The sequence below is a fragment of the Micromesistius poutassou genome (assembly GCF_964030765.1).
Source record: "Micromesistius poutassou genome assembly, contig: SCAFFOLD_5899, whole genome shotgun sequence".
Classification (NCBI taxonomy): Eukaryota; Metazoa; Chordata; class Actinopteri; order Gadiformes; family Gadidae; genus Micromesistius; species Micromesistius poutassou.
This window is the reverse complement of record NW_028177909.1, coordinates 1-13,702: the sequence shown is the minus strand read 5'-3', so window position 1 is coordinate 13,702 and position 13,702 is coordinate 1. Positions and strand designations below refer to the sequence as shown.

The 13,702-nt window shown below is 53.4% G+C and overlaps 1 protein-coding gene across 1 annotated transcript; it reads left to right on the top strand.

Annotated features, from left to right (window-relative positions):
• Positions 1-272: 272 nt before the first annotated feature.
• On the top strand, positions 273-13,690 carry LOC311374945 (protocadherin-16-like; the record flags this gene model as incomplete). The annotated part of the gene is made up of 15 exons (XM_084490672.1): positions 273-488; positions 1,777-1,902; positions 2,432-2,641; positions 3,137-3,393; positions 4,115-4,321; positions 4,979-5,378; positions 5,742-5,855; positions 6,371-6,582; positions 7,257-7,408; positions 8,171-8,301; positions 9,249-9,535; positions 10,440-10,581; positions 10,967-11,138; positions 12,198-12,607; positions 13,176-13,690. Coding segments are annotated over 15 exons (3,551 nt in total), but the record flags the coding sequence as incomplete, so codon positions are not given.
• Positions 13,691-13,702: the final 12 nt, after the last annotated feature.

Here is a 13,702-nt window from a genome sequence, read left to right as displayed (position 1 = left end):
ACAACACACACACACACACACACAAATACACTCACAGACTGACTCACACACACATATGCACACTCAAACGCTCACACAGACACACGCACACACAAATACACGCACACACTTGATGCGTACAGACACACACACACACACACACACACACACACACACACACACGCCTTCCTAAAGGGGATCCAAAACAGAGCCATGAGATTTTGTGTGAGAGAAAGTCCTCCTCTCCCCACTCACCTCTTCCTGTCTCCCCCCTCTCCCCCCCCTCCCCCCAGGCTCCCTCTCCATCCTCAAGGCCCTGGACCGGGAGGAGCAGGAGGTGTTCAACCTGACGGTGGTGGCCGAGGACCACGGCACCCCGCCGCTCTCCGCCCAGCAGGTGCTCTGCGTGCAGGTCATCGACGTCAACGACGAGGCGCCCGTCTTCCAGTGGGCGGAGTTTGAGAGTCAGGTGACGGAGAACCGCGGGCCGGGCACCACCGTGCTTGACGGTCAGCGCCTCCGACCGCGACCAAGGTGAGGGAAATGCCACGAGAGACGGTACCAGTGGTAGGGGCGTGGTAGTGTGTGTGTGTGGCTCAGGAGGTAGAGCTCAGGTCGGCTGGTAACCGGAAGGTCGCTGGTTCGATCCCCGGCCTCCTCCTCCTCCCTGAGCGAGACGCCCTCTAACCCCGACTGCTCCCTTGACGCGCCGGCTGTCGCCCTGCGTGGCCGACTCTGTCGCCGTCGGTGTGTGAACGTGTGTGCATGAATGGGTGAATGTTTGGCTTTATATTGTAAAGTGCTTTTGATTGGCCCACTGGTTAGAAAAGCGCTGGAGACGTGCAGTCCGTTCACCGTTTACTGTGAGAACCGACTCGCCACTCGACACGACAAACCGCCGTCATTTAATTCATGCTTGTTTATTTTGGCGATTCGATTTTATGCACAACTAAGCCGTAACACCTCGTTAAGATTTTCCACTCATTATCAGGCACCGAAACAGGATTAGGGAGAACATCACAGACGGAATCTGGGCCCGGCGCAGACAAACAAGCTTTTTGAGCGCTTTGTGCGTTTGTTGGCCACTATGAATCAATTATGGCGATGTGGAGGTATTTCCAACTGTGGTCGTCCTGCTGAGGATCCAATTATAACGGGTTGATCAAGTGATTCAACGCTGGAACTATGTACGGCACACAGCTGGGTCTCACACAGAGCCTGCCCACGAACGAACTCGGATGAATGGAAAACTCGGACACTTGACAAACACGTTCTAACAGACCCCGGCTCAGCCGTTGAGCTGGGGTCTCTATCACTTTAAAACAAACCGAAACCGCTAATGAAATGTGTGTGGTTACACTGGCAAAGCAGAACAAGATCTGTGTTTCTTTTGTGTGCGTGTTTTTGTTATTACTCCTTTCCCCACATCTGGAGCGTTTTATCTCATTTACGTTTCCTCAGCTCCTTACCAAGATCGCACAATGGAGCCATCTTTGCAAATAAATTGGAAGATTAAAAAGGGGGGAAGATTGTGGACTCTTTTTGTAAACGTAACCAAACACCAGCATCAAACACAGATTGTTATGGTACTGATTGAATGGAATTAGTGCCAGGTGACATCACCCGGCACAAATTCAAACCCATCAAAAACATGCATTTCAGTTCCCAGTGTTTTTCCCCAGAGATGATTGCGTTAAGCGTTTTACGCAGACTCTTAACGGCTTTCCCTTTCCTTCTCGTGCCCCTCTCCTCTGTGTCCCCCCCCCCCACCCCCCCACCCCCCCATCCCCCACCCAGGGTCCAACGGTCATGTGACCTACGGGGGCGTGACCGAGGAAGGCTTTGTGATAAACCCGGTCACGGGCGTCATCACCACCACCCGGGAGCTGGACAGAGAGCTGCAGGACCGCTACACGCTAACAGGTACTAACTGTGTGCGTCGCGGCGAGGAAAACGTCAACATTAGCTGTAATGTACGCCGTGGGGGGGAATGGGTCTGCAGAAAAACCTGGTGGGAAGTGGGAAGGAACAATCCCATTGGATAACATAGAATAATAATGACCTCACCCAAGGTTTTCTTTGGAATACATTTATTTAACATTATGGATTTTTTTTTTTCCTTTTACCTTCTCTCTTTCAACAAGAGAAAAACCTGATTCCTACTTCAACCCATATGCTAAAGATCTCTGAAACATGCAGTAAAAAAAAACGCAAACGGTACTCATACATAAATAACAAAAGATATGTGGATGACCTCATATCTTTCACAACTATAGGAATCATGACCTGATGTGTGTTTTCAGTTATTTTTCTCGAATGCTCATATTTTTACCCAGTATTGCTAAGAATTGAAACGCGACATTCAAAGGCATTTCACACCCTCGTCGTCTATCAATTAGGTTAAGTGAGTTAATTGAGTCAATTAAGCAATTTGCCCCCGTTCCCCTGCCAGTCTACGCCAGGGACGGTGGCGTTCCCGCTCATTTTGCCAAGGCGGTGGTGCGGGTGGAGGTGACGGATGAGAACGACAACGCGCCCGTGTTCGGGAAGCCCTGGTACAGCCTGGAGGTGCCGGAGAACCAGGAGCCCGTGGAGCTCTGCCACCTCAAGGCCACCGACCCGGACGCAGGCCCCAGCGGGACCCTGCTGTACCGCATCAGGGGTACGGGACACCCCCCCACCCCCACCCCATGTGTGTGTGTGTGTCTGTGTCTGTGTGTGTGTGTGTGTGTGTGTCTGTGCATGTGAGTGGTTGAGATATTGAGAGAGAGAGAGAGAGAAAGATGAGTGTTGAGTGAGTGACTGTGTCAGAGAGAGATCAAGAACCAATAGGTCATCACCACATTTTTTCTAATATCTGCCAAATATTAGGGAAGGAGTGTATAAAGCCATGCGTTTGACCATTCATTCATCGTTATGCGGTATTAACCTGGCTTCTCTCTCTCTCTCTCTCTCTCTCTCTTTTTATCTCTCTCTCTCTCTCTCTCTCTCTCCTTCTTCTTCTTCTTCTTCTTCTTCTTCTTCTTCTTCTTCTTCTTCTTCTTCTTCTTCTTCTTCTTCTTCTTCTTCTTCTTCTCCTCCTCCTCCTCCTCCTCCTCCTCCTCCTCCTCCTCCTCCTCCTCCTCCTTCTCCTCCTCCTCCTCCCCCCCCCCCCCAGCCGGGGACCCTGAAGGCATGTTCAAGATCCACGCCGGCTCGGGGGCCCTGTCCACCTCGCAGCCCCTGGACCGGGAGGCCCGGCAGCGGTACTCCCTGGAGGTGGTCGCCGTGGACACGGGCAGCCCCGCCCTCAGCACCACGGTGACGGTGGAGGTGAACGTGATGGACCTCAACGACAACAGCCCCGTGTTCGGCAGCAGCAGCTACTCGGTGGACGTGTCGGAGGACGCCGCCCAGGGGGCCGTGGTCCTGCAGGTAACGGCGACACATACGTAGTACGCAGAGAAACGGGCGCGGGCTGACCGCTGACCAGAAGGTCGCTGGTTCGATCCCCGGCTCCTCCTAACGAGTCGAGTGTGGAGGCGTCCCTGGGCGAGACGCCCCTCACCCTGACCGCCCCTGACGAGCCTGGGCTGTCGCCCTGCGTGGTCGGCTCCGCCGTCGGGTGTGTGGATGTGTGCGTGAATGACGCTTTGGAGAAAAGCGTCAGCAATATTCCCTCAATGTAGACGTAAGATGTGGGGCTGAAGGGAGTGGATACGCCGTCCGTACTGATAGCCGTTGGATTAGGACTTAACTTCGGTGTGATTTAAACCTCCCAACAGAACTTCCCAGCCCACAATTGTTTGGCACATTTCGATTCACCGAAATGAAACAAATCCTAGAAAATCCCTCCCTTCAAACGTCCCCTTTTCACTGTTATTTGCTATTGAGTGATTGAGCAGATGCTTTTTCTCCAAAGCGCCTTATAGCCAGCGTTTGATCACCACCTAACCGCCTAAACCGAGTCTAGACTTCCCTTCCTCGACAATCAACTGAAATCACGGTCTTTACCTTACTTGGGAAAAGTAAAGTCATTGACTTTGTTTACTCTGGTAAAGTAAAGCAACCTTTGCGTTTGGTTGACAAGTCCGTAAGAAACCCTTCCTCAAAAAGCCTCTCTCCTCCTCCTCCTCTCTCGTCCCCCGTTGCCCAGGTGACGGCCACGGACGCCGACGACGCGCTGAATGGCCGGCTGCTCTACTTCCTGAGCCCCGACGCGCACGGCGCCTTCGCCGTGGAAGAGCACTCGGGCCTCCTCACCACCTCTGCCCCGCTGGACCGGGAGAAGCGCCCCTCCTACACCTTCCTGGTGATCGCCGTCGACCTTTCGCCCGCCGCCCCCAGGAACAGCTCGGCTCAGGTACGGCCGCCCCCGCCCCCCCCCCCCCCCGCTCGCGACTGGATGCCCAGCTTAGTTACACACACACGCTCGTGGCTGGACCCCTTGCTCAGCTACACACACACACGCTCGCGGCCAGACAACTAGCTCAGCTGCTGCACACACCCCTGTGGCCAGAGCGGTAGCTCAGCTGCACACACACGCCAACAGCTAGACCCCTAGCTCAGGTACGCCCACGCCCCCGCGGCTAGACGGCTAGCTCAGCTACGCAGAACCCTGGCTCAGCTACACACACACACACGCTCACGGGCCAGACACAAATTCGGGAAAAAGTTCAGCCGCGTTAAGTAATAGTTCCGTGAGTAATGCCATCAAATTCCCAAGGATATTAATTTCAACTCTTCTTTTTTCGTTTTGGGACTTCGATGTTCAAGCTGTGATTTAATATACCGTTAATAACTTAACGCTGGGGGAAAAGGAGGGAATCAATCTTTGCATCCGTTCGCCTGCCAAGGGAAGATTGCTGGCTGACAGTAAACTCGGGAGCGTGCTGTGCTCTGACCCCATTAGCCGCACGGCAGTGGTGTTAAACAAGTGCTCGAGGAGTCCTCTCTCATCCCCCTGCTCTCTCTCTCTCTCTCTCCCGTCCTCTCTCTCTCCCACCCTGACACCCACCAGGTGACCGTCACCGTGCTGGACGTCAACGACAACGCGCCCTTCTTCCTGCTGGACCCCCTGGTGGTGGAGGTGTCGTCGGCCCGCGCCCAGCGCGTGCTGGCCACCATGAAGGCCGAGGACCGAGACTTCGGGGCCAACGGCTCCGTGTTCTACCGCTTCGCCATGCCGGTGCGGGGCTTCAGCATCAACTCCCTGACCGGGGAGATCCAGGCCACGGAGCCCCTGGGCGGGCCGGCGGGCCGGGCGCAGACCACCCTCATCGTGGAGGCCATGGACCAGGGCAACCCGGCGCAGTCCACGCAGGGCGTGGTGGTCATCTACGTCCGCGAGCTGGAGTACAGCGGCATCCGCTTCTCCAGGAACGCCCGGGACGTCAGCCTGCAGGAGAACGCCGTGCAAGGTCCGTCGTCCGCACCCGTGTCTGAACCACATTAGACATCACACACTAATAAAAATAAAATAAAAGTGGAAAGAAACTAAAATAATAAAATACTATAAATGAGAAAAAAACGAAGGACAATAAGAGGAAGGGAGGGGTTGTTAGGGTGCATTCCCTTCAGCATCCATTCATACCTGATGTTTGAACGAGCGTATCGATGATGATGATGAGGATGATGATGATGATGAGTAGTATGATGAGGATGATGATGAGGAAGGATGATGATGATGAGTAGTATGATGAGGATGATGATGAGGATGAGGATGATGATGATGATGACGACGGCGATGATGACGATGAGCGTGATGTCCTCCGCGGCCCCAGGCACGGCGGTGGCCCGGCCCCAGGCCCAGTTCCCCGACGGCTCCCAGCAGGGGATCAGCTACAGCCTCTTCAGCGGCAACCGGAGACACGTGTTCAGCATCAGCTCGTCCACAGGTCAGTGGACGAGCCCTGGAGGAACCGGGAGACAGCTCGCTAGGAGAGAGAGGCTGGCTGGCCGGGGCTACCCCTGCTACTACTGGCAGGCGGGGGGATGACGCCTCTGGCCTGACTGAGCTCCACTGGCTGCCTTCCAGCGTGTGTCCAGTGGGACTAAAGTTATATATTATGTAGTCTATAGTCACCAAACAAGAAGTGCATCTGCCTATAATAATGTCAACAGCACATCTGGCTTATGCAGCACTTTGCAAAGTCCCCACAGATGCCTTACATCAGTAGGGTAAAAACAATCAGTCAACTTTAGTAAATAATTATAGTAAATAACATAGGGGTGGGGGGGGTTTGGCTGGGGAAGGCGAGTCTGAAGAGGTGGGTTTTGGTGGCTATCTAGAGCCATGCTATAAGGCTACGTTTTGCGTAAGAGTCACCTGTACGAGTCTGTCGATTGATCTGCTGACTGACGATGATGATGATGATGATGATGGTGATGGTGATGGTGATGCTGTCCCCAGGGGAGATCCTGGTGCAGAGCCCGCTGGGGCTGGACTTTGAGGACAGGCCGCGGCTGCGTCTGGTGGTGAAGGCGGAGACCGTCTCCTCCACCACCTTCATGGCCGTCAACCTGATCCTGCAGGACATCAACGACAACCTGCCCCGCTTCCAGCTGCAGAACTACGTGGCCTACATGCGGGAGGCCCAGGGATACGAGACGCCCATCATTCAGGTGCCTCCTTTTGCTCAGTCCGTCGCCCCCCCGCCCTCCGCCCCGAGAGAGGACGAATAGGAGCTCCTTCTGCTTCTACACCCTCCCCCCCCACCCACCACACACCACCCCACCAGGAAGGACAAATAGGGGCTCATTCTTCAGAGTACTTCATCCAGAAGTCCTACTATGTTACAGCAGAACATCTGGGGGCAGATGAACCAACGAGTTCTGAGCCAACGTGATTGGTTGAAAGCAAAACACGAAGTGTGATTTAAAAAAGTGAAACGTCCGATTCACCCCGATTTGAGATCGTCCGCCTTCCCACTTTAGATACGAGTCTAAAAGTTTTATTTGAGAGACTACATTACAGCTCTGCTCGCTCTGATAGAGACTTTCAGATCAAACTCTTCCCTACAGCGATAGCTCGACAACCAAAAACAACTCGACCCCCCCCCCCCTCTTTGCCCTCCCTCTCCTCCCTCGCCTCCCTCCCTTACCTTATCTCCTTACCCTATCCCATACTCTCCTTTCATTTCACTCCTCCCCTCCCCTGCATTTTTCTCATCCCGTCTCCTTTCCTCTCTCTCTCTCTCTCCCTTTCCTTTCGTCTCCTATGCTTTTTCTGTACAATCCCTCCTCATACCTAATCTCCCTCCCTCCCTCCCTCTCCCCCTCCCCCTCCCCCTCTGCAGGTGATGGCGGAGGACATGGACCAGGGTCAGAACGGTCAGGTGACCTACTCCATCCAGTCGTCGAGCATGAGCGGCCTGTTCAAGATCGACCCAGTGAGCGGGAGCATCTCCACCGCCGCCATCATGGACCGTGAGATCTGGACACAGACCAAGTGAGAACGCACCCCCCCGGCGCCGGGGCCCCGGTGGTACCTTCCGAGGCCGTGGGCTCGTTGTTATCGCTTCTGTTCTGTCCTCCTATTGGTTTGAAGGGTTTAATGATGGCATCGGGGAGGCATTTTGTTTACGTGCCAACGAACATAGTAGTAGAGAGACAGTGACGCAGGAATATGTTTCCCGAAGCTATTTTTCGTTTTGATAGGAGTTTGATTGTGTGTGTGTGTGTGTGTGTGTGTGTGTGTGTGTGTGTGTGTGTGTGTGTGTGTGTGTGTGTGTGTGTGTGTGTGTGTGTGCGTGCCTGCGTGCGTGTGTGTGTGTGTGTGTGTGTGTGTGTGTGTGTGTGTGTGTGTGTGTGTGTGTGTGTGTGTGTGTGTGTGTGTGTGTGTGTGTGTGTGTGTGTGCGTGCCTGCGTGTGTGTGTGTGTGTGCACGCATGCAGAAAATAAAGGCTTCATTGATAAGTGGATGCCAGACGGCTCAGTTTAGCCAAGCCTTTGATTTGAAACACTATAAATCTTTCATTCTGTTCTGTGTGTTGTTCTTTCTGCATTGTATCAGTGTGTATTTGATAGAGGCTATAAATCATGACGTGAATCCAAAAAGACTTCACGGATGAATCAAAACTCACAGCGCGCTCCAGAAAGATGACGACACACACAATTACTTCCGATCAGTTCTCAACCTTTATCTCTGCTCTCCTGTTTGCTCTTCCTACGTCAAAACATGAAAAAAAACGAAACGCTGTTCTTTCTCCAGGCTGGTTATCACGGCGACCGACAGAGGCAGTCCCCGATTGGCTGGCTCGGCCACCCTGACGGTGATCATCGTGGATCAGAACGACAACAGCCCCACCATTCCGCTGCCCTCGGAGATCCGCATTCCCGAGAGTGAGTACGCGCAGCCCTGACACACAACAGAGCCGCACCGTGTGATTGGACCGCTGGTTCCGGCCAGCAGAAGTGAGAAAAGTCCTACCAATGTTGTTTCGTCATCCCCGATACTTAGCTTCCTGAGTTCCCCTCATTTATTCTCCCGGCTACTAAGCTGTCAAAGCACTAGGAAGGACTTTTACTCAATGCTGCTTGATTTTCCTTTCTTTTGTTGAACCCTGGAAGTAAGAGTCAAACTTTGAAATGCACCATTTTTTTTTTTTAAGAACTTACAAAACCTAACTTACTTCATTTTGTACTTTTCAAAACTATTAAAAGTACGGCAACAAGGCCAACGTCATTGCATTTCTAGCCGTTTTCCCGCCCACACACACACAGCGCACGCACACCTGAGTCAACTCGTTAAAACGAGGCGATTAGGCTCATCCAAATCAGGTGTGCAAAATGTACACCGCCGGGGGGAGGGGAGGGGAGGCGAATGAATAGCCGTTTCTCAATTTGCGTTCTCGTGTGTTCTCGTGTACTTGCGTTCTCGATGAACGTCATCAGTGGTAGCCCAAGCACTGTTCCAATTCCAAGTACGCGAGTACGCGAGTACTGTCTTAAAACCCGGAAGTGTTCTCGATGCGTTCTCGATGAGGCCGTTTTACCGAGGACGCATCGGAGGTGACTCCTGTGGACTTGGGACCGTTAAATATCCCAGAATGCATCATCGAGTCCGCTGCTGTTCCAACTGCAGAGTGCGTACTCGCGTTCTCGGAAGTCTGTACTTGAAAGTCCGGACTTGCCAAGTACGTACTTCCAAGTCCGCGAGTACGTAGTCCGCGTACTTGGTATTGAGAAACGGCTTATGAACTGTAGAACCCTTCCTACAAGCCCGCCCCTCATAACGACTCCCTCCACCCCCCCCACCACCCCCCCTCCCCCCTCCCCCCCCCCCCCAGACACCCTGATCGGCACGGAGGTCACCCTGGTGACGGGCAACGACGTGGACTCCGGCCCCGAGCTGTCCTACTCGCTGAGCCTGGAGCCGGCGGCGGCGGGCCGCTTCAGCGTCCACCGCTACGGCGGCGGCGTCTCGCTGACGGCGCCGCTGGACTTCGAGGAGAAGACGTGGTACACGGTGACGGTGCGCGCCACCGACAGCCGGCACCACGCCGAGGCCAACGTCACCATCCTGGTGGAGGACGTCAACGACAACGCCCCCGCCTTCACCCAGGACCTCTACCAGGTGGGGGTCAGGGTTAACAAGTCCCCTCTACACCCCCCCTCCCGGGGGTGGGGGGCCCCCGCAGACCGGAGCCACGATTGGGGTTTCGCTTTGTCTGACATGTTTTATTAGTGTTTTTTATTTATTTTTTTATTTATGTTAATGTTTTATTTAGTTATATATTCAAATGTGTTGTCTATAATTGATTTGTATATATGATAATTGCATATATAATTAACGACCCTTAAATAGCTGAGGAATCGCCATAATCTTCCCCAAATATATATATATATATATATATATATATATATATACTGTATATTTATTTTATGTGGATAATACTGTCTGGTATTCATCAAAACACATTGTTTGTGCCAGGGTCGAGCTGCCTTGTTGTAATTCAGCAGCTCCTGCATTGTGTTAAAATCCCCATAAAAGGGATCCTCTCTCCGTGTAACACGTGGGACGTTCCTCACATGCCTTCAGAGTTCCAAGGAACGTATTAATAAATGCATGCGCAGTCCATCATAGACATCCACTGCGGCAGACCTTCCTCCACCTACATAAACACATACGAGACGCAACGCGTTTGCACTCACTCACACGCACGCACGCACGCACACGCACACTCCCACGGCGGTGTTTTGAACACACACACACACACACACACACACACACACACACACACACGGGTGATAAAAGTTTAACTATCTAGTCCTGCGTCTGGAAGGCCTGCAAACACAAACAACAGAGTGTTTACGAGCATGTCCAGGAATGCTATGAAGAGCAGGAAAACAACATTTTATACTCCCTCTCGCTCTCTGGACTGGTCTGTTGTTTTATGAACAACAAGCCTCCATTGTCGTCGTGTGTGTGTCTGTTTCCCTCCGACGCCTCGAGTGAGTCCCGTGTTTTGTTCCCGCAGGTGACCCTTCCTGAACACACACCAGCAGGAAGTCCTGTTGTCACGGTGACGGCCACCGACCGGGACTCGGGAGAGAATGGAAAGGTCACGTACCGGCTGATGTCATCCACCCAGGAGGGCTTCCACATCGACCCCCACAACGGTACGCGGGGGGGGGGGGGGGGCTCTCTTTGTTTCAGACGGGGAATGGTGGGTTAACCTGGCAACTGTGAACATGAACATCCTTACTGTACCAGATAGCGATATATAGTTTCACTTTCGTCTAACAGACGAAAGCTGTGTTGTAAGTCGCTTTGGATAAAAGCGTCCGCTAAACGCCCTAAATGTAAACGTATAATGTACATGTACATTGACACCGGCCCCTCTGTTTTAAAACACACACACACAACATGCGTTGCGTGGGCACACCGTGTGCCGCGCGGGTCCGCTCCGGCCGTCCGTAGGGCGGTGTGTTGCTCTGTGTCCCGCGTGGACGTCCCTCCTCTGCTCACCGCTGTGTGTTCGCCCCCCCCCCCCCCCCCGTCCAGGCACCCTGTCCATCAGCCAGCGGGCGGAGTTCGACCCCGAGCGGCCCTCGGTGAACATCGTGATCGAGGCGCGTGACGGCGGGGAGCCCGCCCTCTCCTCCCTCACCACCGTCCAGGTGCAGATCGCCGACGTCAACGACAACGCGCCCGTGTTCCACCAGTCCGACTACAGGTGAGCTCCCACCGGCGGCCGTCTTAAGAGTCGGGGGGGAAACCTCGTTAGAGAGACGGATGGATAGACAGAGAGGGACTTTTATTAATTAACCTTCTCTCCGGAAGGTTCCCTCGGGGAAATTGCACTTCCAGCAGCAGCAAACGCCGTGTTACGAAACAGAATAAGTATAAATGTGCAAAACAGTACAAAATGGAAAATGCTGAATTGAAAATGATAAAAAATAGATATGCAGGGAAACAATATACAAGAAGTAGAACTAGTATGCAAGCTAATATTTACATGCGGGAGTTGCTAAACAGTGCAAAAAAACAGTGCAAGAAAACAGTATCAAACAGCTGTTTGTTGTGTTTGATAAAGTGTTTTATTGTGTAGTTGGGGGGGTGGGGGGGTAAGGCCTGGTGCTCCTCTCCGACCTCGGTCCCCCTTCCCCGCCGTCTACCTCTGGGTGAGGTGTTGTACGGTTTAATGGCACGGGGGACAAAGGAGTCTTTCAGTGCGCTGCTGTTGCTTCACTCCATGACTTCATGTTCATTCACGGCTGGACGGTGGGTCCCCTCAGCCCTCAGGTTACTGGTACCACACCATACAACTTTATTAATCCCCCCGTAGGAGAGAGATTAGTTTGTTGCAACAGCACCAGCAGCAGTAGACAAACACAGGATAATAATTAATAACATACAATACAATAAGAATACAAAGTACTGATACAAACAGAAGTAGACGCTAAGGGAAAACGCTGAACGAAATGCGAAATGCTAAAGTAAGGCGAGGACAAGACAAACAGAACAAACAACAACAAATAACAACAAATAGGGCAAACAAAATAGACGGTATAAACAGTATAAAATATAAATTACAAAAAGTATAAAGTGTAAATTGTAAATAATAAAGTGAACTCAGTTCCAGAAATGTAAACAAATGTAATGTAAATGTAAACAAAGATGCAACAACGTCAACAACAACAACATGACGACGACGCCGCTGACCGCTCCCCGTCTGTCCGTCTGTCCGCTCCCCGTCTGACCGCTCCCCGTCCGTCCGTCCGTCTGTCCGCAGGGCCACGGTGGCAGAGGACACCATCGCCGGGGCGACCATCCTCACCCTGGAGGCCTTCGACGGCGACCTCGCCCGGGAGAACTGCGGCTTCGACTTCGCCATCGCCAACGGCAACGAGGGCATCGCCTTCCAGATCGAGAGCAGCGTGCGCTTCCTGGAGGGGCGGGGCTTCCAGACGGTGGGCACGCTGCTGCTGGCCGAGGCGCTGGACTTTGAGACCACGCCCCTCTACAACCTCACCGTGGTGGTGTCGGACCGCGGCGCGCCCCAGCGCAGCTCCAGCGTGGCCGTGGTGGTCGCCGTGGGCGACGTCAACGACAACCCGCCCGTGTTCAGCCGGGCGGAGTACAGCGTGTCGCTCAGCGAGGGCGCCGCCGGCGGCACGGAGATCCTCCGCTTCACCGCCACAGGTGAGTCGGAGGGGGGGGGGTGTGTGGGGGAGGGGGGGGGAGGGTGGGGGGGGTGGGGCGTCCGCTGCACCCACTCTGTCGCTGACGTCTGTGCAATTAATCACATTTTAATTTGGTTTTAAAATGGTTTTTTGTTGTTTTTTTCCGGTCAAACGTTCGCCAAACTAATGTCATCGAGTTGAAGTTAAGTTTTTTTAATTTTTTTTTTTTATAGGAATTGCTGCTGAACAGCTGGATACATATTTGTACATTATTTTCTATTTGAACATTTTGTGTATTTTTTTAAGGGGAAAGTTCTCAGTCACAAAGTGTTTTTTTTGGAGAGAAGAAGTGCTGAATAAATGCAGCATGTTTTGAAAACTCAAAAATAATCGTTTGAATAATCATGATTCCAATATTGACCATAAAAATAATCTTGATTATTATTTTTTTTCCATAGTCGAGCGGCCCTGATTCGACATCTTCTCGTAGTCTCACAGTCCGTCTGTCTGGTTACTGTTGCTCATCGTGTGTTTTGCGGGCGTGAACCAATGGCGTTCTTCTTTGGTTTTCCGTTCCCCTCTGCCAGATCAAGACTCCGCCCCCAACGCCGAGGTCCAGTACACCATCAGCTCGGGGGACGACATGGAGCTGTTCGCCGTCGACCAGTGGACCGGCGCGCTGCGGCTGAAGCGCGCGCTGGACCGCGAGCACAAGGCCACGCACGTGGTGGTGGTCCAGGCGTCCGACGGCCAGGGCCACTTCGCCCTCGCTCCGGTGACGGTGGAGGTGAAGGACGTCAACGACAACCGCCCCTTCTTCCCCGTGGAGGTCCTGACCGCCAGCATCCGAGAGAACCAGCCCGCCGACTCGGCCGTGACCGTGCTCCACGCCATCGACCGCGACACGGGCGCCTTCGGGCTGCTCAGGTACCACATCGTCCAGCGGCCGGGCGCCGGCAGGGACAGCTTCGCGGTGGACGCCGACACGGGCGAGGTCAGGGCCAGGGCGTCCTTCGACTTCGAGAAGGTCAACTCCTTCAACTTCGTGGCGGCGGCGGTGGACGCCGGCAACCACTCGGCCACGGTGACGGTGCAGGTGTTCGTGACGGGGGAG